Source organism: Lathamus discolor, chromosome 4 (genome assembly GCF_037157495.1).
Source record: "Lathamus discolor isolate bLatDis1 chromosome 4, bLatDis1.hap1, whole genome shotgun sequence".
Taxonomy (NCBI): Eukaryota; Metazoa; Chordata; class Aves; order Psittaciformes; family Psittacidae; genus Lathamus; species Lathamus discolor.
The window spans coordinates 120,688,501-120,711,981 of record NC_088887.1 but is presented as its reverse complement, the minus strand read 5'-3'; the positions used below and the strand labels follow the sequence as shown (position 1 = coordinate 120,711,981).

Sequence of the window (23,481 nt, the reverse complement as noted above, 5' to 3'; positions counted from 1 at the left end):
TAGCTTGTCCCTGTGTCCATGCTTGTATACTGTTTTTGCATATAACACAGGGCGCAATGATCAAGCAAGATACTAGTAGTATCTGCCTAGTAGTTCAAGTTCAAGTTGCATCCTTCTTTTCCTCATGTTCTATCTGCTCTCTGTACATTAAATCATGGTCTCCTGCACGTAATTTTCCATCATGTGTTTTTTATGCTCTAATTGGTTAACATACATGAAATATACATATAAGCTGGAATCATTAACATCACTCTGTTCTGTTCTTGCTCTATCCATCTCTTTAATGTCATATTTGAATGGTTCCTAGTCTCCACATCCTTCTCCATAGTATACCACAGGTACTTTGTGTTAGATTTCCATTAGTCTTTTGATGAACTACAGACAGCTTGCTCATTAATCCTTTATCTAACTTCATCAGTCATGCTTTTCAGCTCTTCATTACTTCAATAGCACAGCTACAGTCATTACATTTCACGTCTTTCAAACCTTCAGAGCCATGATTTTGTGTCTGTCTGGAATTCAGAGTGAAGTGGGATTTTGGCTGTCTAAGACTCAGGCTGTAATGCACAAACCTAGATGTTCACTGTGATTATAGTTACAGACATCTATTATTTTTGGGGTTGAGTGAGAAGCAAATTAGTGAGACTCCACTGTTCAGCTCTTGCTCCCCAGGGCAGTGTTCTGAAATCATAGTCCATCCCTTGATACTCATTTCCACTCTTGCAGTCCAGTTGTGTATTTCAAATGAATTTTTCAAGCTTAATTTGGATTCAGTCCTTGCTGTGTTTCAGAAAGAATGGGATTGCACTCCTCTAAAAGATTATTCCATGCAGGTCCTTGCATTAATATGCAAATAAAATGGTAATTGTAAAAATACACCTTTATCAATCGTGTATTTTAGTGTTCTAAGAATTCTGATTTGTTGAATCAAATTATAATTCACTTGGACATAACAAAAACATCACAATAAGTTCTCACCCATTCAATAAACCAGCCCTTTTCTCAAACATCGTTAAGTCATCAGTTGAACCATAATTAAGCCCCCATGAATGCCTTCCGCTTCTCAAACAAATCACTGCCCATAATTAATTAAGTGGAGTGAGGCAAATGGAAAATTTAAGCTACCAGGAAACATATTTCTTCACCTAATACAACCATACAAGTAGTGCTGTTTCACAGCATTCCTTTCAGACTCATGTTAACTGGAAATTGCAGCAAGGCATGGTAGTGTGACAGTCGCCATGTTTCAATGTCCTGCTTTTTCAGGCTCTCTCAGACCTTTGTAATATAAATTTTTTTATTGCTGTCATATCACTCCTGCCTTATTCTAAATCCTATTCTTATCCTTTTCCTTATGCTATGCAGACAGAAGATAATTTCATTTTATATGGTAAACATCTAAGTTTTGTTTAGGAAAACTCAGGGATAAGCTGCTCCTCTTAATGAGAGGGCACAGGTGAGCTTTGGAATAATCCCATTTAGTGACAGCCTGTGAAGGCGGTTAATGCATTTTTAATAGGACTTTCCCAATATTTGGCTTATTGTGCTTGCAGTAAATACTGTTCTTTACCTCTTTCATCTCTTAACTGAAAGCCTATGAGACTTCTTTCCATGACACCATTTTTAAAGTGAAGTATTGATTTATTTTCATTGATCTCACTGCACAGTGTTTAAGGAATTGATGTTGCCATTCAGCAACATGGCACAATCTTGTTCTCCCTCAAGTCAATACAAAATGGGTCAAACCTTGAACCACCACGCTCCATAATGAATAGTTTTCAGTGTCACTCAAGGAGAACAGACTTCTTGGTCAAAGTAGAGGATTTAGCAGCCTCAATAAAAACATTATTGCTGATTGATGGGGGGGAGAAACTTGGAACTGATATTGTTAAAAGCATTTCCTAAGGTGTCTTGTAGGAGTAAGCACTCCTCAGGCAGTGGAGTGAGAATGCAGAGACAGTGAGCAGAGCTGACTCAAATATTACCTGTACAAACTGATTGAACACAACTTTCAGGGCATATTATGAACTACAGAAGCCCAGCTTTGGCATCACAGCATCTCATAAAACATGGTCCATAGAGGGTGATCCGAGGTGCCTAACTTAGTTACATAAAATCTACATACAGTAAATAGAAGTGTTGAGTAGGGAATTCAGTTTTGCTGTGCTAAGCAGGGAGCTTGGCCAAATGCATCCTTAATGGAGCTCCATTACAGAGCATGGCAACGCCTTTAGGGTGGATTAGGTTCAATCACTCTGCCTTTTCCCTGCACTGCTACTTTTTCAGTCAAAGCCAACCTGGAATCACTGATAACAGTCAGGACATCTCATCTGCCACTACATTCCCAAGCCTCCAGTTGACCACCTTCTTTCTCCCAGGCTTTAATCTTCCTGACCCCTCGGTCATACTGTCTTTTCAAGGGAAGGGGTGAAAAATGTCCTTTCCACAAATGGCAGCCTAATGGTTAGGGCATTTTATGAAGACAAGAGAGTTCTGGCTTTGAATTCATTCAGTCTGTTAAAGGAACTGCATTTGTATCTTCCACATCCTCAGTCAATGGTTTGGCAAAATCTTGACTTTCCCATACTCAGGTAAGTCTCTAATCACTAGAATATTACATTAAACAGTAAATATTATTCCTATTTTTGATTGACAATAGTTTTTCCTATTGTGTTTTTTTCTGCATTCACTTTTGTGTATGTTTGTTAGGCATATTCAGAGCATAATAAGATTGACCCATATAGGGCTTTAATGCAGTCTGAATATTTCTCTGCTTTAATGGTGAATTCCATAAATGTTTAAATGAGAGTGAGACATCCTGTTCATAAATACGTGATAGCAAATGTACTCTAAAATACTTGGTCTACTGAAGGAAGTAGGAACTCTATATTTTGCAGCAAGGCCTTGGTGCTTCAAATCCATCTAAGTCCATTTTAGGCATTAAAAATATTCAGTCTGAATCTTATTCTCAGCTTTGAGTAACTGGTCAGTCTCCACAAATTTTTGTAATAGGCTGCAGTCAATACTCTTTTACCTTACTTTACTTCAAGTGACTACCAAAGAGGTAAGATTGGAAATGGTTCTGATTTTGGGGATCATGTGAAGCTTCTGAATAGTGATCATCAAGAAAGTCCAAGGCAATTACAATCACAGTCATAGCTGTATCTAAAACAAGTCACATGAGATTTTATGCTGCTGTAGAGATCTCAGAGCTGCCATTTTCTCCCAAAGAAACCATTAAACTAGCAGGATATTTTAAAGACAATATCAGTGATTAGCAAAGAAAATATCATAGTTAATTTGTGAGCCTCATTCGCATTAATGAATTCGTTTTGCTCCAAAATAGGAATTCCATCTGCTGCAGTGTGATATATTGGGTATGTCTTTATCTCACCAACAAAATGAAGTTATTTCTAAAAGTTTCTCTACTGTGGCACAATTCTTTGGGTATGACTATGTAATCCAGATAAACCAGTAGCCCAGTTGGCACTCAGGGCCTTGATTGCTCACACATGGATAAGACATCACCAGGTTTGGTTGCTTTTGTATGACACAGTCTTGTAGGCTTTCATTCTAAGAGGTCCCCATACAACCTCATGCTGCTTGTTTTGGACATGCAACACTATTCTTGTTGCATCACTATTCCGTGCTGGAAGACATGGCCTGTGAGGCTATGACATACTGTTCACGCTACTTGAGCCACTTGGAAGAGGAAGAATACCACATTCAGCAAGTAATTATTTCTCAGGGCCACAGGATGTGACATTGGCTTAGAGCAGCCCCGAGCCCAGTGCTAAGAAGTGTGGATTGTATATGCTAGAGGGGATTAGCCTTGGGCAGTGAGGTTGCAAACCAGTTGGCAGTACTGAGCATCCTCTGGTGCAGATAGGTCTAAACGTGTGAATGTAATAATGCGCCTACACCCTTTTATAATTAACTTCTTTTAGTAAAAGTGTTCAGATTGAAAAGAGATCTTCAAGACAAAGGTCTCAGACTGGAGTAAATTTAATAGTGAAACCATACATCTGGGTTATGTTGATTTAGAAATGTCAGGGTATTTTTACATAGATATCAAGAGTTTAAAGAGCTGCTTCCCCCCTCCCAGTTCAATTATTTCACATATGCCCAACACTTTCTGTTCAACCTCTGCCTTGTGAGGGTCAGTTTCATGGCATTTGCAGCAAAGATGTGCTGTTGTTTCTAATCTTGCTTCTCTTCAAAGTTCTGCAGACATTGCAAAAGGCCCAGCAGCTGTTGCTTTAAAATGCAGATAAGTAGGACGCAATGCCACTCGCGGGTGCCATCATTACAGGCCCCTGTTACTGTTTTCTGTCAGCTAGAAGTTAATCACTTCATTTTTACCCTGTCAGTCATTTAGCAGGAGACAAGAACAAAGATATCTTTAGGGCATGCATAGCATCCTTTTTCTCCAAGGCATTTTTTGCATCAATGGTATGATGATTTTGCTCTTATTTAGTTTATTATGAGGTGTAAACATATAAAAATATTCCTTAACAAATTTCTTTAGATGTTGCTGCTTCAGCATTTATTTAACATCCAATTTAATAGTTTATTTTCCCTAGAAAAGAAAACATTTTTACTAATAGCATTGAGAAACACTTTCTGGGAAATTACCCTTCTGCTCATATCTTTACCCAAAGGCAAAGGGACCTAGATTTGTAGTGGGAGATTTTCTCTAAAAATGAGGAATATTTGGATTAACTGCAGAAAGAGATCTTGTGGTGTATGGGGACATTAGGTGTACTCAGCAGTTTGGTTGAAATCCTAGTGTTACTGTGCTAGATTAGAAAGATGTGCATGCATCCACCATCTTGTAAACCTAAAGTAGATTTTGCAATTATTGTATACAATAAGTCTTGTACAAGTGAAATTGTGTCTCTAAAAAGGACATTGTAGTTTTTAACGAAAACAATGAATCAGTAAAATCTGTGTTTCAGAAAGATTTTTCAGTTCCCTTAAATCTGTGATGTGTTTTCAATCCTTGTATTCGTTGTAATCATAGAATCACAAAATGGTTAAAGATCATATAGTTCCAACCCCGCTGCCATGGGAAAGGACTAATCATGCAACACTGCTCAGTAGTAGAAAGCCAAAAGACAAATGGGGTTTCAGCTTGAATTCCTTAGCTAGTTTCCACAAATATGGAAAGCTGTCTTTCAAGCAGATTGTCACAAGCCAAATAACTCTGTTTCAAGTTATGCAGATCAAGTCAAAGCCCCAGTGATGTAGGGTGAATGTGTGAAGGTGAACATGGCCACCAAACTCAGCAAGACCAAAGGTTCTTCACATCCATTATTCTGTCTCAAAGAGTACCTGGCAGCAGATATTCCAATTCTATCAAATAGCCTTGATGGATTTTTCTGTTCTTTGGAAGGATTTTTTTAGGCCCATTTAAATTTTCAGACTCTACAGCATCCACTGGTCAATTGCATCCTGTATATTATCTGTTAGTGGTTAAATTCTGATACCCTCCATTTCTTGTATTGTGAGAACAGTGAACAAGTGTCCCCTACTCCCTCTTCCCTGAAATTGTAACTTCATTAGCTTTTATTGTACTCTTTTCTTAATCATCTTTTTTACAGCTGAGAAGACTTACTCTGTATCATCTGCCCCTCTGAACAAATTGCCCTTATTGGCTTCTCTACTCCTTCCCTGACTTTTCCAGGTCTTCTTCAGGATGCAGAATCAGGACTGGCTGTAGCGGATGTGTGTGGGTGTCTGTTTCATGGTATAATAACAATGATTTCTGTTTGGTTCTTCATTCATTTCCGTAAATTGTAGGTGCAGATTTGCCTTTTTCAATACTGCTGTGCATTGAATTAATGTTCTCCTATAAAAACTGAGAAATAGAATAGTTATAGAAGAGAAAATAGACAAAGTGTTTCCTCCCTGGGGAGTAATTGCTTGGCTGGTGTGTATCAGTATGTACGTCTACAAAGGAGTGATATTCCCCATGCCTCGCTTTGCATTTATTGATGCTGAATTTCATCAAAAATTTTACCATCCAGTCACTTGTCATTTTGAAATCCTTTTTCACTTTTCTCAGTCAGTTTTTGGGTTTGCTACCCTGATACCTCAGTGTCTTCAGTAAATATTGCCTTATTTTTCATCGCCTTTTCAAGATCACTTAAGGGAATTCCTTTGTTGCAAAAATAAAACCTTCTTTGTTAATCTCTGCTGCCTATCCTTTAAACATTGACTAATCCTTTATTCCTAGACCACTCTATCTTTTATATTTTATGAGTAAGGCTTTCTGGAAATGTAAGTGTTATTCCTGGCCCATGAGATTACAGTTCCTCTAACAAGGTTAAGTAGATCTACCTGTTACTCAAGTTAAATTAATTTGTGATCTCCCTTTAAAATATGGCTTCATATTTGCCACTTGCACACATTTCAGTCATTCGTCTTATCCTGGTAATTTATTACTATTCATTTTATTGATTTGCTATTAAACTTTGTCTACTGACACATCAAGAGCAGATGGTTCCATTGATTTGACAGGTCTGAAAGGCTCTTCTGTAGGTTCATCCCGTAGTTGATTGTAAATAATTCATTTAGCTTTATTGCTTTGGCCTTTTCATTCCTGAGCTTTCTTATTACACCCCAATGCCCTGTGTAATTGGTATTTAGTATCTGAATGCCACACAATCCTTACTGCAGTTACCTTCACTATTCTCCATCGTGGCAGGGAAATGCCATCCATCCTTACTTTATAAAGACAGAGGCGGTGTCCAAGACACAGGCATTGGGTCAAGGATGCTGAGTAATGAAACAGGTTTGCAGGTCCTCAAAATTGTCTCCAGCTTTGAGCATAGAACTCCCAAGAACCAATCTCACTGACTAAAAAGTATCAGCTTTAAGGAGGAAGATGAATTAGGTGCCAAGGACTGGATTCATGTCAGCAAGTACATTGAGTGTTGGGATACCTACAGTAAGCAACTAGAAAAGCTGAGAAGACAGAGACATGTCTGAAGCTCTGGCTCCTGTTGGTCTCTGTGATTCAGAGCCAGAAGGGACACCTTGCTGCCAGCCTTCTTTTGGTGCCCACATCTTGCTCTAATAGGAGTTAGGTACCACAGTTCCTTCAGGTGGGTCTTCCATGAGCTGCCAAAAAGCATTTGAGGAGGTAGAAGAGTATGCCAGAGGTGCTGACAATAATGTCTTAAGGCCAGGACAGCCTTTCTTGGTCCTGTTTTGTACCCCCATTGTGAAAGGATTTGAGGGAGCACATCCTCATCTCTTCAGTGTCCCTGCAGGATATGGCAATGCAGAGCCATGCCTGCCCAAGCATCTGCTGTTCTCTAACATTGCGTGGGTCTGATCTTGGGCATAGGTTCCCACTGGAGGTTTGCTGAAAACAGACATCTCATCTCCACTGTTGCATGCAGGAGATCCCTTGGCCTTGTGTAAAGGAAGGAACATTAATAGTAAGTCTTAAAAGCAAATCAAGAAAAGGAAAAATCTCAACCCACCTCACTAAAGACCAGGAGTGGAATGGGACTGATAAATTAGTGCAGTAAATTACTGCTACAGCTGCAGGAGATACAGAGATTTTCAGATGTGGCCCTGCTATGTGGGAGACTTGGGAAGATATTAGAAATTACCCCTCAGAGGCAGTCGCATGCTGCAGTGAGGGTTTGCTCAATAAATGACTTTCTGTAAAGAAGATACTGCTTGTACCATTACTTAAAGGAAGAGAAGCTCGAGCTCTTAACTTCAGATTTTGAGATCATAAGGCAAAGGAATCTTTGAAGATAAATTGAGTTTTGTACAGTCTACTTTTTTCATTTATATTTATTTCATTACACTGTATCTTGTACTGACTTGCTTTTTTATATATAAAAAATGAAAGTTGTTCATCGCAATACAAACTCATGCTGGTTTCGAGTCTTTCCATTAACTTGATTCACTTTATAGAGCTTACTGACAGAACTGCAGTGATAAATCAAAGCTATGAAAAGGAAACATTTCGTACTTTGCTAGAGAAACAGATATTTGCTTAGTTGATGTTTGATGGGAAATACTAAGTTAATGGGATAGAGTCAGAAGGAAAACCATTAAAAATATGTCTTTTGCACTGCTAGCCAGAAGTTGTGTTAAACAACCCAACAAAGTTTAATCTTATAAGGCAAGAGGTAGAAGTGGTAGAGCTGAACATAACAGAAATGTTTAGATATTGATGTAGTGAAATGATTTAACAGTCACACATCTGGGAGTGCTGCGGTCAAGCTACAGATTTAGGCACACATGCAAAAGGTGTTCCGAAACTCCTAATTACACTATTTATCATAGAATCATAGAATAGTTAGCGTTGGAAAGGACTTTAAGATCTAGTTCCAACCTCCATTTGTTGCTGTATAATGCACTGCAGCGCTTTTTATGCTATAGCAGCTTTCGGATTGCCAAAATAATCCTGATCATCAAAGACAGCCCTTGATCAGAAGACACAGGGTAACTGTAGTCAAAAGTATCGTGATATAGCATTGTGATTAACACTTACATGGAAACTCCGCAGCTCCACAGTAATTGTCCCTCCATGGCCCCTGTGAGGTTTACCAGTTCCCTGAGGTGTCTGGCAGTCCATGAGCCCATGCCTGTGCAAGATCCTGGGTGCTGGGAATTGCTCTCCCACTAACTGAATTGTAAGAGTCGTCACCTACATGCTGGGAGAGCTCAGCAATCTGAAGAGTTCAGTCTGATTCTCCTTAAGCTGCAAGTTTTCATAATTTGTCACCTGCAGGCATTTCAAGTGTTTTATTCCTTTTCTGCCTGGCTTGCTTTGTTCCTTTTTTTTAAACACTGAAAAATTTCCATGTCCTTTCTCCTGTCGGCACCAATGCAAGTCATGCAGACGATACCGGTTTCCCACCTTCTGTATCTACTTTCCTCTATAAAAGCGACATCAATTTTGATTTGCAGCTACCCTGGCTCAGAAGAAAGGTCCATCTAGCCAAGTGTACGTTCTGTGACAGTGGTTAACAGCAGATGTTTAGGAAACATATAGCAACAGTGGACATATGGTCTGATCCTCTCCCTGTTATACACCACAGCCTTCTCCAAAGAGAGCTTCCTTCCTCAGCCCCTAAATCACTCACTAAACTGCATTGCTGTTTCCATGTTGGAAGGGAAAATATATGAAGCTCCTACAGCTTGCAAATGAGGCTGTAAAATACTAAAAAAGACTAAGAATTGGTCCAGGCAAAAAAATCTCAGTGGTGACTATTTCAATCTTTGCCACAAGAGGTGAAAGAAAAACATCTTTTTTTGATGACAGAATAGACATTTGTTTGTTCACTTTCTTGCTTGTTTGGTTTTGGGTCTCTATTCTGTTATTCAATGAGACTCAATTCATGTTAATGGCACAGGTTTTGTATAGGGAAATGCTAAATGACAGTGTAATTTACACTGCAGGCTCTTCTGACAAGATGTGTAGCTTCAATAGATGCTTCCTTCTATTGAAGTCAAAGAGATTTCACCCTTTATGTTTAATTTACCCATCAGAGGCATTGATATGGCCACTTTACCATATTCTGTGAGTACTTCACAATACTCTCCTTAAGTATTCTTAATTTAAAAGTAGGCACACAGGTCATCAAATTAGATTAGCTTGTATCAGCCTGTCTTTCCAATTTAATGTAAATTCTCTGAATTCTTCCTTTCCCATAGGTACAGAGAGCTCTCTTTTACTGTCTAGGGAGTTTAGATTCCTCTAATAATCTCTGCATTGCATCTATTTTTTTTCCTCCTGAAATATGAAGAGAAGAACACCTTCTCAATTTAAAACCTTAAGTATGTATAATCTGCTTGAAATTGGTCAGATTACTCAAATGCTAAACATTATTTTCAAGAGCCTAACTCAAGAGACTGCTGTTAGTACTTTGTCTAAACTTAGAACATAGCCTTTGATATACATTTCCCATCTACAATTAATTGCTAGTAGGGGTTCATGGGGCTTTTTCTGCAGGACAGAGGAATATCTTAAAATCAAGGTGAGCTTAAGCCAGCATAGGTAGAAAGTTTTCATGGCAGGGAAAGGGAGAAGAACACAGCTGGTTTTGATGGAAGATTTATTTTTGGGCTTTTCATTGCCACAAGACTCATTTTAAATGAAGGCATTAGAAGGAAGGGTCCCAGCTCTGTTTCTAAGTGTCCTTGCTTAAATAAGGGATTAGACACAGAATGAGGAAGTGTCATTATGGACAACATCATCAAAACTCTGAGCTTCGTTCAGGGTAACAGAAAAAAATGGCTTATCCCAAGTCCTAGCACAATTCAGGAGCATGGAATAAAGTGCTTGCGTTACTGCACCAGACCATCCTCTTGTCAGCCTCGGAGCAGCTTAAGGCAAATTCTGTCAATCTTAAAGCTGCTTAGGGTAATGTTTTCAAAGCGACTTAGCAATTCAGAGTCTAATCTTCATTGAAAGTCAACAAAACCTAGGCTCAGATGTGCTTAATTTACCTTTAAAAACGGGATGCAGGAACTTCTGATGTTACCCTTAATCCTGCTTTTGAGCATATGAGAGCCAGGGCTCCCAGGGAAGGAGGGTGTGGATAAGGATAATGCAATGGAGGGAATGATGGGCTACAAATACACATTACTGACGCTATTTTGGTCACAGTGGTTGATTAGCATGTTTTTCTTCAAAGTCTGTTTCTAATGCAGACTGACACCACACATATAGTGAAACCACTGGATCTAACCATTAAGAAGAAATAATCACAGTGTTTTGACACTGACCAGGTGACACCAAAGACCATTATTTTTATTTGCCCTTTATGTTTGCTTCTGCTTTTGCATATTCTGGCATCTTATTTTCAAGTTTTTCTCTATGAGAATGGGACAGTAATAAAAACTAAGCTTCTGAAGTATCGATTTGGCTTCAGAAGATGAAGGTTTATAGAAAACATCATCTACTAGGAAAACATTCAACCCAACCATAGAATATATCTCAGCAGGATACACCTCTTTATGGTAGGTAAGGGTTGACACAAAATAGCTCAAGGAATCCACAGGACTGGTTGACCAAATACTACATCTTTTCTCATAGCTGCTCTTCCAGGCAAAGTTTCTCTGTAATTCGCATTAGAGTTTAGATTTTAGCTCAGGCCATTGTCACTGTTCCATGTGTATTGATTTCTATAGAGTTCCACCATGTAAATCTAAAGCCTTTAGAGATTTCATGTTTGGCCTCATGAGCCAGAGGTTATGTAGAGTCACTTGACCTTTGTGCAATAAAAATACAGCTTTAGACTTTGATAGCGTTTGGATTTTTGCAAAATCACCCTTCTTTAAAATAAGAAGTCAAACTCAAGAATTAGTTGCATTTCTTCCAGTTGAAGCCTGTATTATAACACAAAGGACTCACTTTATCAGCAACCTCCCACTGATCGAGCTCCTCAAGTTTTGCCCTAGAGACAAAAGGTGTTTATCGTTTCTCAAACAGTTGCATCCAGCAGGGTTTATGGAGTTATTACATTTCTCCACATTAGGCAGGAGAATTAATTTCCATAATAAGTTTCAGTGTTTTTCCATGGTGTAGCTCCTGCTTGCATGCAACATCTCATTATTGCAGCAGAACCTCGTCAGCTGACACAGTAACAATGGAAATCTGACTTCTGACTCTTTCATTGGCAAAGGAAAACATTCAAGGCCAAGTAGAAACCATTACTAAGAACAAGCTGTTGCAAACAAGTATCTTGACTCTCCCAAAACGCCCTCACTCATCAAAGGTAGAACAGCCAACATTCTGCCTCGTTTAATACTTTCTCCTAGTTTTGCCTGTCTACACTTTCTCAATAGCCAGAGAACAATTTTCTTTTCATGAACTATTTCTAAAGGTTAGAATGTATAAAGAGATTTATTATTACATGAACAAAAGAGCACTTCCGTGCTAGCAAGGACTGTGGACTTCCCCACCTCTTACACCTCTTGCAACAGAAGTAAGAATATTCTGACTGAAAATGCTCCAGTCTTGCATGTTGATTTCTGAAGGGGACAAAAAAAGAAACAAGTATTAATACTCCATTTTGCTGCCATTTTGGGTGGTGGAGTGTTTTTCATAGAGGTGTTATGCTTAGTCCACCTCTTACCACTCTTTTTGTCAACACTTTGTTCAAATTATACAAATCATAAATGTGGTTTGTTTTTCCATAGGAAGGCTTTCTCTTACTTTAATTCTCCAGATGTCTAATATCCTTGTCCAAAAACACAAAGAAGCCATCAAATATCTGGCTGGTAGTAATAATTATGTTATCAGTAGTGTTCTTTGGTGTGCTGAAAAATTCCTTTTGTTTATAACCCAGTGGAAGCATAATGAATTCTGTGGGCAGCTTGGCCATGATGTAATTTTCAAAGCTGCTAAGGGATATGGGTCATGATTAGGTCTAAGAGAAAGCAATTGCAAACTAACGGGTATTTGAGACAACTACCCACATAAAAAAAACAACTAGCTTGAGAGCTGCTGCAATGTTTAGAACTATTGTAGACCAATTACTTAAATCAATTCAGTGCTTTTTTATAATGTATTATGTATTAGAGGTAGCATGCATTTTGGAGAAGGGAAGGAGGGGGTGGCCACGGGCTGTGCTACATTGTCACAGTGTTCCCTTTAAGTTGCATTGTCTTTGAAATAAATATTTATTTTTGCTTATTTTTGCTTATTTTATTTTACTTTATTTTATGTTTTATTTTATATTTTATTTTATATATTTTATTTTTATTATTTGAATTTAATTTTATTTTTAATTTTATTTTCCCTCAGGGGAAAATTCCCAAATGAATATTCTTAGACAGCAAATAGGTTACTATTTCTTTAAAACTAAGAATCACTGACTTGCTTTTTGGCTCCTATGTCAAACTATGCAACCCACAGGTTGCAATTTCAGGTGATTTACCCATTTGTTTAAAGTATCCCTGATTTGACATCCAGTCAAATTTCCTTTTGGGTATGGATAATGCTAAATGTCATAACACAGGAATCTGTACTGAGGAACTGCACAGATTCCTCAGACAGAAACCAGAGATGCAGTCAAGCAGCAGCTTCACTTAGTCTGAATGGGAGAAAAAGAAACAAACCTAAGAAGAAGATGAGTTAACAAAATACCTTAGAACAAACCTGATCCAAGTTTTACAGTGTGTTGTGAAATTCAAATCTCACTCACAAGTTTGAGGGTTTATTATAAAATTTCACACAAAAAAATCAGTGTAAATCACTCCAGAATTCAGATGTTGCTGCAGATCTTCTCCAGTTTGTTAAAATACATAAGGCTAAATGTAGTCAGTCTTCTGCCCTAAGGTGGTCTCCCAGTTTTAAAGCAAAGCTCAAATATGCAAATCTGAAATACATTGAGTACAACACAGATGTATTAAAAAGCTTCTATACTTAAAAGAGATGAAACCAGCAGGCAGATTTACTGAGTCTATAAATCATGGAAAGGGTTGAGGCACATGCTCACAGTTTGATACTCTTCTCAGATGCTTGCAAGCAGAAGGGGAATTCTACTTGGCCTTTTTATGCCCTGTAAAATGCTAAAGAAACAAAAAATGGGTGCACCCTGAAATTAATTCCCTGTGTGCCAACACAAGAGATGTGAAAAAGCTTTGTGATCTCAAGCCACCATTCAGTTCCTGCTGGAAGCCTTTAAAGCCAGGCAAACTTTGGAGTAAAGTGAGTTCTGACCATGTCCACAGCTGAAAGAATACAGCTGTCAGTCCTTCCCCGCTGTGGGCTGTGAGAGATTTTGCCTTTAACATGGGACCTTGCATGCTGTTGCATAGCAATACCATGAAACTGGAATGTCCTGATCAATACTTCTCAAAACATTGCCTTCCGTTTTTCAGTACAAAATAACTCATTTCCTGCAGAGAACATGAGCACTTGCTAAAGGCCCAAAAATGCCCATCAACAACATAAACACCGGCTCATAGGAGCTGACACTGAGTCATGGTCAGATCTGCAAAATGAACAGAATATTCCCTGAGGACAAATGCCAGTCCTCTTTCCTGGTGTGAACACCATAAAGAAAACCTCTCCCCCTCCTTGTGAAATATTTCTGAAACTAATACTGCTGTCTCAAATCCTTTTTTAATTGAAGGCCATGGCATAACTCCCTGCCAAATTCCCACTAGGAGCAAAATGATGATGAATGACTTGGACTGAGTGGAGAAATTGATGAATGAAGTAAAGAAAATGGAAAAAGCTTGGGTGCAAATGTGCAGTGGGATTTGGTGTACTGCAGGTACCTTAGGGGCAGTTCTGTTCCCGCAGGTTCTACCTTGGTTCTACCTTAGTTCTACCAGCTATGCTAAACTACACATGCCTGGGAGCATCATCTGTGGCCCACTGCAACAACCATATCCCTTCCTTTATATCCTCCTGCCCACCATAAAACAGAGGTGCATCCAAACTGTTGTGTTGCTGGGAATGGTCTCTGACCTGTGCTAACTTCCAAAGGGAATATCACATCCATGTTGCAGTGCCATGGCATGACTGCATTTAATAACACAGGTACTGCCAACACTGTCCCTCTCAGCACAGCTGCAGTCACTAAGGTTGAGGTGATCAGCTTCATGAAGAGCTACAAATCATTAAGACAGGAAAAAATAAGAAAGGAAAAAGAACAGAAAGAAAAAGAAAGAAATGAAAAAGAAAGGCAAGGGGAAAGCAGCATCTTTGTGTTGTATGTACTAAGACAAACATTTTGTTGAAACCACATTGGTGTAGGACACTCCTAATAAAAGCTGTTCTGCAAAACAGTCCCATCCCACTCTTTCAGTGGAGGTGACAGTGTACCACAGAATTGTTCCTTAACACAGGGGCTGCTCTGGCAGCCTCCAGCCATAGCAAGCAGCACCTTGCTGCCCCCAGCCACAGCTCACAAGGAGAAAACATTTTTGTATGCTCTGCAATATAGGATTTACATAGGATTTACCTGTTCAGCTTCTCCAGGTGGAAACAAAGCTGGGAGCAGAACTTGAACGATTTTACTGACATGGCACTATGTGAAAATTCAACCCTTTTAATAGCATCATAATTGTGTTGCAATGGCTGCTCCTATCACAGAGCTGCTATGCTCTCTGTTGTAGCTATAGCAATGAATTACACCAGGGTTTCTTTTATTTTCTTCTAATGTTTTCTGCAAGCTGAGCCTGCAAGTGGGTGGAAATACATCTATTACAGAGAGTGCAGAAAAGACAGCTATGGAACTTGAGGTCTGATTCTGACTATGATGCTGAATTACTGTCTGAAACCAGGCAAATTAAACCTCTGTGCACTGGATTCCTAGTGCAGGGGGTAGGACAGATGTTGAGAGAAGGCAAATAAAGTGTCTTTCCCTCAGGATGTTACAATAAAACCTGAGGTCTGAGAATCTCTGCTAAGGAAATTTTCAGGGAAAAGAGTAATATGCTTAAGTGGTGTGAATGCAAATACGCTGGCAGATTGCAGAAGAGTTAGGACTATTTACAGAAGCTGAAAATGTCTCTTGCGTTGTTGTCATTTCATAACCAAGTGAATGGCAAAGAGCAGTCTGTAAATTTATGTGCAAACTCCCATCTGTGCCAGAAGAAGAGGAAAGTAATTTCAGAGATGCAAATGAAGCTGCCACACAGTACCTGAACCGTATCAAATTGAGATGACTAGCCGTAGTGATAGTGATATGGGAGTTGAAGATTTTGGGGTTTTGCACTGAATATACAGAAGCATTCAGCAAAATATATTGCTGTACTATAAATGCATTAATATCCCTTGTCAGGATGATCATGAAGACTACTAACTTACAAAGAGTGTTTACAGCATTAGCTGAAGAAACGAAGTTTCTCTGTTAAATTCACTTTTCTGCTAAAGGCTTAGTGAGATCACTTAGTTTTTCTGTACCTTTTTCATATGTAAAATGCTGCTAACAATACAGGCATGGTGGATGCCAGTAGGCCACAATATATGAGATTGCACAATGAATTGATTTTCAATTTCCTTAAAGCCAATATATTTTCTCCTATGTTAAATATTTATTACTCTAGCTGCAAGAGCAGCTGTCATTAGAAATAGAAATTTATTGTGCAATGCAACTTAGCTTTTGGACATATCTCAACTGTTGAAGTATTTATGCTAAGTGGAAGAAAAAAGAATGCTCTCATTGAACTGGTCTTCACTGACATGTAGATGCCTCACTGCATGTTTGGCAGTGTATTACAGCTTGGCAATGGCAGCGTTTTCATTTCAAACAATTTTTGAGCAATGAGTTTTGATACTGTTGTGAAATGCTGGTCTCATGTTTTACACTGATGTTGGCTCCTGAAAATGATTAAGCAGCACCCAAGCACAATACCGAAACCTATTAGGATCTGTCCAAATTACTGCTGGGATTAGCTTAGTGTAATGATCAGTTCTCAAGTCTGGAATAATATCAGGGTAGCAAGACTCACATAAGCTTAAATATTTCTGATATCCAGCTTATTCTAAATGTTTGCACCTTCTGCTTCACTTCTCAGAGCTGTGCTTCTTAATTGTCTACAAGCAGGAGGTTTTCACCGGAGAGGCAGCAGCGATGCTTAGCACTTGAATCACACTTTTCACTTTCAAAATATTGTAGCTATTAAACAGTTTTTCCCAAACTCATGAAAAAACTGAGAATTGAGGGAAAAAAAGTTAAAGGTGTTAATGGAAATTTGGTGCATATACTTTGATAATCACCCCACTCCTGTTGCTGTTTTTCTAATTAGGGAACTAAGATGGCCAAACCACAATTTCACCACATCTATTTAACTAGCTCATAGCAAGCTCTGTCACCTATTTCAGAGTTTTATCACAGAGTACTCACTGGGCTTACTGCATTTGTAACCTCAGATGCAGTAGTAGTAATGTAGTGTCATCTATCCTTTGTAAACCAGGCTGCTGCTTGTGAAATGCACTGTCTAGACAGTACTAAATGGGAATTTTCCCACTGTTGGTGTCATGACAACATTGATGACAGCTCTAAAATGAAAGTTAAACAATTGAAACTGATTTCCTTTGTTATCAGAAATTGAATGTCCCAGTTCAAAAGAAGACTTAATCAGCTGACTGGAAAACAAGAGCCCTTACAGCCATACAAAAAGCCTTGTAGAGCTCTTGGTTCTGTACTATAGAATCAAAAAAAAAGGGCTGAACAGTAGATGTAAACAGCTAACTGAGGATATAAAACACCTGAAAGAGGAGAACTGCCCTTTAAAGTCTGCTTTTATCAGTTGTAGAGAAGCTGTTAGTATCCAAACCTGTCAGATAAGTGGCATTAGAAAGCTGTAAGATTATTGAGGTTGTTCTTCAAAATTGCTGTAAAAGACACCTTATGAGTTAGGGCTCAGTGACCTGAAGAACTGCCTGAGCAACCTATGAATAAGCAGACTCAGCCATATGAAAACATACAGTCATGTCTGCACATTCAGAAAGCTATTTAGCTCTGCTGAGCAGGCTCTCCAGTATCTGCACTACGTGTGCTTGTGTTCTGTAGAGATAACCTCCAACTCTTCACAAAGAAGCACGGCAACACGGGTTAAATCCTTTGGATGGCTTGAGTAATACTTCTTTGCTGGGTCTTTTTTGGATATATCATTTGGGAAGAGCACTTGTCTGGAGAGTTACAGCAGTCAGGTCCTGATCGTGCTGGTATTTCTTCAACTGAAAGGAAAATACGGTGCTCATATCTCAGAGAGGGGTGATGGGTGCTCTGTCTGAGGATGGGCCTTTTGCTGGACTGGGCTTCTTATACTGTCTCCTCAACACATTCTGCAAAGATGCTACTACATTTTAGCCTTTTCTCTGGTGTTCCCCATGACATGGCAGAACCTAAGGTATCTAACATAGCTGAGGATGTTACCTGCTTAAAGAAGCTAGCATAGACCAAACAGACTGCTGAGAGCTGAATTTGACTCTTATGAAAGTTTCCCTGCTTTAGGAATATAGCATGGTCTCCTGTAAAACTGAGCTGTCATTGTCCAAAACCAGGAAAGCACAAAGCAAAATGTACATCTTTTTCTGTTTGCCCTTCCCAGTTCCTTTGCCAAATGAGAGGTTTGGATACATTCATTTTCTATCACTTCAGCTGACACTCAGCAGATGCAGATGTGTTATTTTTATATACATCTGCAAGACTGAGCGCAAACAGAACTGCGTGCTGTTCATCAGGTAGAAAATTAGAAATGACATGTCTGCCTCTTAAATAGAGCTGGCAATTGGACATGTAGATACCAAATTTATACTTACAGCCTGAGCACTGAAAGGAGGAGGTGAGGATGAGCTTGCCTAGGTCTCTCTATTGCCCAAGGTAGTCATAGTCAAAGTTAACACTTCAACGTGCATTCAATGGTGCCTAGAGTTAAGGTCTGCATTTGTTTTATAGCTGGGCCAACTGCCAGCTTGCAAAGGTATGCTTTACAGAGACAGAAATGTTATCAAAGTTGTAAGCTTAAATAATGCTATGTTATCAACTTAAACCTGGCTCTCAATTTGAAATGTTTAGGAAAGAGCACTGAAGTCAGCTTGCATGTAATTTTCATTTACTAATGGAGTAATCAACATCTGTAGAGCTTGCAGCCACAAAATCTTTCGCTCAATGAAAATTGTGCTCAAGATTTCTCCTGTCTGAGATCTATAATCTCATTTTAATTAGCATTGCACATGACTGCTCCAACCAAAATAAGTCAGTGCCATCTGCATTCATCGTTAACATCAGCTAACATGATAGCAGTCAGTGATTTTAAGTTAATACATGGGCTCTGAGGTGCAAATGTCCATTCAGGGACAAAGAACACTGCCCTTTCTTTCTACTACTTAGCTTTTGAAATACTTCATTCATCTTAAAATTTGTCAAATACGGAGCATTTCCAGTTTGGCCTCTGTTTTACATATGGGATATGGCTGCCTTGCATATTCTCTGCAACAGAAGATATTGTCATTTGTTTGAAGTAATTTAATTACGTATGGACTCAGGATTGGATTATACCTGCCCAGTAGTCTGCATGGCTGCCTACTGTGTGGTTAGAGGTTTGAGATGATAGGCTTCCACAGCAAGGAACGCAATTCAGTGTTTTTCATTATTCAGTGAAGTTTTAAGACAATGGTTGTCCATAGAGTGGTAAAACTAAGAACATCGCATGCAGATAACAACAATACCAGCAGGATGGTATGTTGAATGCCTGTTTGTGTGCGCATTGCCATTTCTCCAGAGATCAAGTGTCATTAATTGGTGAAGAAGAGGTAACTGATGACACGCAGCTGCTTCTGGATTGGTATGCTGCTTCACCATATGTCCTCACAGAATGCCTTATTTGAGAAGGCAACAGATGAAACGCGACTGATAAGAATCCTTAATGAATGTAACTTACTAAGATATAACCAAGTCTTTAAAGGATTTCCATTGCTAAATCTTTAATTTCTTCAAAGGTTACATGCAGTCCAAGAACATTTACCAAGAAAGGCACAAGCATATCTGATCCCATGGATTATGCAAAATTCAGCAGTCTTCATCCTCAGAGAGGGGAATTATCTTGGCTTTTCTGAAAGCATTAGTACATGACTGTAAACTCTTTGAGAGAAGACATATTCCAAATAGCATTCTTCCTCCTCCTAAACCAAACCTTTCACGCAGACTGAGTGCTTCCAAGAGCTTTGAAATTGTTTTGGTTGTGCAGTTACAACTCTGGTAATTTTTCATTATAAGCGGTAACCTTGAGTGTTTTAAATATACCCATGAAGCTGCCATAATCAGTGTCTACAATTGCACTAAGATGCACAACAATTAATTATATCAAATCCTTCTCACAGAAGTGTTTACCGGTGAAAAGATTGCCATGAATTTATTTCTGACAATAAAAGAGCAGGAATTATTACACACCCCTTCGGACCTTACTGATCTAACAGTTCTGTAGTCAGGTTTATAATCATATTATTTTTCCTATAGGAAATAAACATCAGTTCTTGACAGGCATCTTCTTTAAACAATATTTTACTTGGGAAAAGTATTTTTTCCCATAAGAAACCAAGATCTGGATTTTTAGCTAGGTAGCTCCAATGAGCAACCTGTACTTGATGTACAGCCCTGTTGGGATTCATGTGCAGGGGCTTCCCTTGAGAAACTGGAATATGTCTACCCTGAAGACTGCTTGTGTAGGTGCCATGCATAGGACTGGACAAGGCTGAGAATTAGTATCACTGTACTTGGTAATACAGAGCTCAGGACAAGCTGAGGATCCTTCCCAGGGCCTGGGTTGAATACTTAGGCAGTAAGATCATGCTAAAATATGCCTAGCCACAGTCTGATAGCCAGGTAACTTAAAGCTAACCCTCAATTTGTGCTTATGGAGTCCCTAAATGTATATATGCATTCTATATTAATATACATGCACTAAATATGGGATTTTTTTTTTTTTTGTATAGGCAGACCAAAGGTAGAAGTCCACTTCAAACCGGTGGAAAACATCCTCAGTATCAAAGAAAAGAGCTCAGGCTGCTTGAGTAGGTGCTGCAGTACAGAGGCACAGTGACAGAACGGTGCTGTGTGCACCCCAAGTTTGTTTGGAGGGGTCCGTGTCAGACTAGCACTGCTCTGGTCAGGGTATCTTTCAGTTTAGTTTCAGATTTCAGGAATCCAATGTGTGCACCCTAATATAGCTCCAGGACATGAACCAAAGCACTGGATTAGGAATAATCAAGAGATTTCCTTTGAAAGCTCACTTCTGGTCTGAACTAGGTGCTCATATAGGTATATCCATTGACCTGAAGAAATGCATTACCCTGAGCATGGTTTTGGTCCCTTGTGTTTAATCCTTCTAAAGCATCCTTCTGTCTGAGCACAAGCTTTTGAGAAAAGGACACATTGAACAGCCACAAACTGTTGTTGGCAAGGTGACAAGAGGGACTTCTAAATTCCTGGTTTATTTACTAGATCCTCTGATATCACAATTGTTCTTCATGAAGTGAAACAATAAATAACATATTTTATGATTCAGCTTCTCTTAAAAACAAAAGGTATTCCGTGAAGATTATCTTCACAGTGGGAGATTTTCCTCCAAGCAAGGTCTTTCCCTTTGGAAAGGAGCAAGGGTTAGCTGTAACAGAAAATATGACAAATTGTTCAGAAGTAAAAGTTCCGAAGGCTGATATAATAACCTGTCTTCATATCTTTGTTTCCTTTCACAGAGCCATGTTTGACTATGACAAGAGCAAAGACAGTGGCCTCCCAAGCCAAGGACTCAGCTTTAAGTATGGAGACATCCTTCATGTCATCAACGCCTCGGACGATGAATGGTGGCAGGCGAGGAGGGTCACTCTGGAGGGAGACAGCGAGGAGATGGGAGTTATACCCAGCAAGAGGAGGTGAGTGCTGCCTCCTTCCTACCTCCTTGGCCACGATGATATCCCATTTTTTTCCAAAGACCTACAGAAAAAATGGGGAAAGTAGAGGAAATTCCCAGAGTTTATTACAAAAGTTGGAAGAGATGATTTTTACTGTGAAATTTAAAGAGCTCAGACTGTTTAACTTTGCTCAAAATAAACCCAAAAGGTGACTCAGTTATAGAAAATAAACCCATAAGGTGACTCAGTTATAGAGGATCAGTAACTTCACAAAGAAAAGGCGAGGAAGGTGAGAGAGCACGCCATCTACTAAAGAGCTTTGGCAGAAAAAGGAATAACCAGAACCCAAGTCTGGAGATGAGCTCTGAATTTGAAGTAGAGTTTTAATGTCAGGGTGATTAACCATTGCATCAAACTGCTGAGGGACGTAATGAATGTCTTGATATTTTCAAATCATGAGTGTATGTCTTTCTTCACAGCCTGTGTGATGTAAAAAATATGACACTAAATTATATAGTGGTTCTCTTTGGCTTCAAAATCTGTTAATTTAATCTCTGCCTGCCTGGAAACTGATGGATCATCAATATCACAGTAAATTTTTCATCTAGTGTCAATGAAGGAACTTTCATCCATTCTGCAAGCTAAATCTGAATCTTTGTTTAGCTGTGACAGATTGATGCTGGCTAACAGAGAGAGAACAGACATCTGAATCTCTCTCATTGTTTGTATTGTTTACTCTGTCTGGATGCTTTTGTAAAATTGGCCACAAGTCTCAGATAGTATCAGAACTACCACACAAATCAGTATTACTTTCTGCCCCTGTGGATGGTGGCTATAGAAACGTCAAGAACTGAAATGGTAGGAAGAAAATGAAATCTGTCAAACCACATTACATTTCTCTTTTGCAGCAGCACTCCCATACTGCATGTAAACTTTCTATTGCCAGCTATCTCAGCGTTAGCATTAAGATAAAAATGACGGTGCCCATTTTTTATAGTGAGGAAATGGTATGTTTAATACCCTACAGAGCACCTGCAGCTCAAGAAAGTTGGCTCAGGTGCTTATAGAGGTTATGGTACTCCTTGTCTTACATCATGTAAAAGTAAACTGAAAGACCATCTAATCGTGACCAGGTTTGAACAGCAACCATACCAGGATTTTCAACAAAAAGCAACTTTGGAGTTTTATAATAGAGAGAAATAAAAACTACATTATAACTTTTAAGATGGGGAAAAATGTGCCCATTAAGCAGATTTATTCTCTAGATACTGAAAAATGAATACTTGCCTGCTATTAATTGCTACAATAAATACTGTTGTAATGACATGATTGGATCACACATGGGAAAAGAAGGAAGTCTGTTGAGTTACTACCAAGGGAAGTATGTGCACAAAGCTCACGCAGTGTAGTGCATACTCTGAAAGATACAAAAAGATGTCATACATAATGAAACAACTATAGGGAGAAAAGGGCAAAGCAAAGCAACTGATTAATATGTAGAGTTGTATCTTCTGTAAGGGAGAGAAGATGTAAGTGCCTAAAGCTTCTTGAGTTACCTGCACAGTGATGTGTTCAAGGACAAAAGATAGAGCCTCTCTAGTCAAGGTCAGACATGCAGTACAGCCTAGGAAAAAAATATCGCTTAGGGAAAGAAAAGAGGGAAAGGGGAAAAGGGAGAAGAGGCAAGATGAGAATAGGTTGGCTAGCATCTAAAAATAAGAGTCCTGAATTTGAAAAGATGCAGGTATAGTTACCATCCGCTGCGCTTTGTCATCCTGATTCTTCACTAGTGAATCTGAGAGGTCTGGAATAATCCATGCCATCTGATTTTCTGTCTGCATTAATGTAATGACGTGATCCACCTGAGCTGGGGGGCAGTGAGGAGGTTGCTGTTATTTCATAAGAGGCTTCGGTTGTAGAAGGTTGTTTTTCCCAATGCACTGAAGAGTGAGTGTTATTTCCTTTCTGTGGATTCTGGATGATCCCTCAGAGCCAGTGAGACTGATGTGCTCTTGCCAGCACCTTCTGTGGTCATTTACACTGCCCAAGGGGAGGATGAGCAATCAATGCGTACAGGGCTGAGCTACAGACAATAAAGCTCATCATACTGCCGGAATGTTCTAATTCAG

The 23,481-nt window shown here is 39.1% G+C and overlaps 1 protein-coding gene across 7 annotated transcripts in view; it reads left to right on the top strand.

Annotated features, from left to right (window-relative positions):
* The window catches only part of DLG2 (discs large MAGUK scaffold protein 2), a 1,029,196-nt gene that overhangs the window by 953,245 nt on the left and 52,470 nt on the right, over positions 1-23,481 (top strand). For all 7 annotated transcript variants that reach the window (XM_065678826.1, XM_065678819.1, XM_065678821.1 and 4 more), the window contains one exon: positions 21,197-21,373. In XM_065678826.1, coding sequence (XP_065534898.1) covers positions 21,197-21,373 — 177 coding nt within the window. The remainder of the gene's footprint in view (positions 1-21,196; positions 21,374-23,481) is intronic.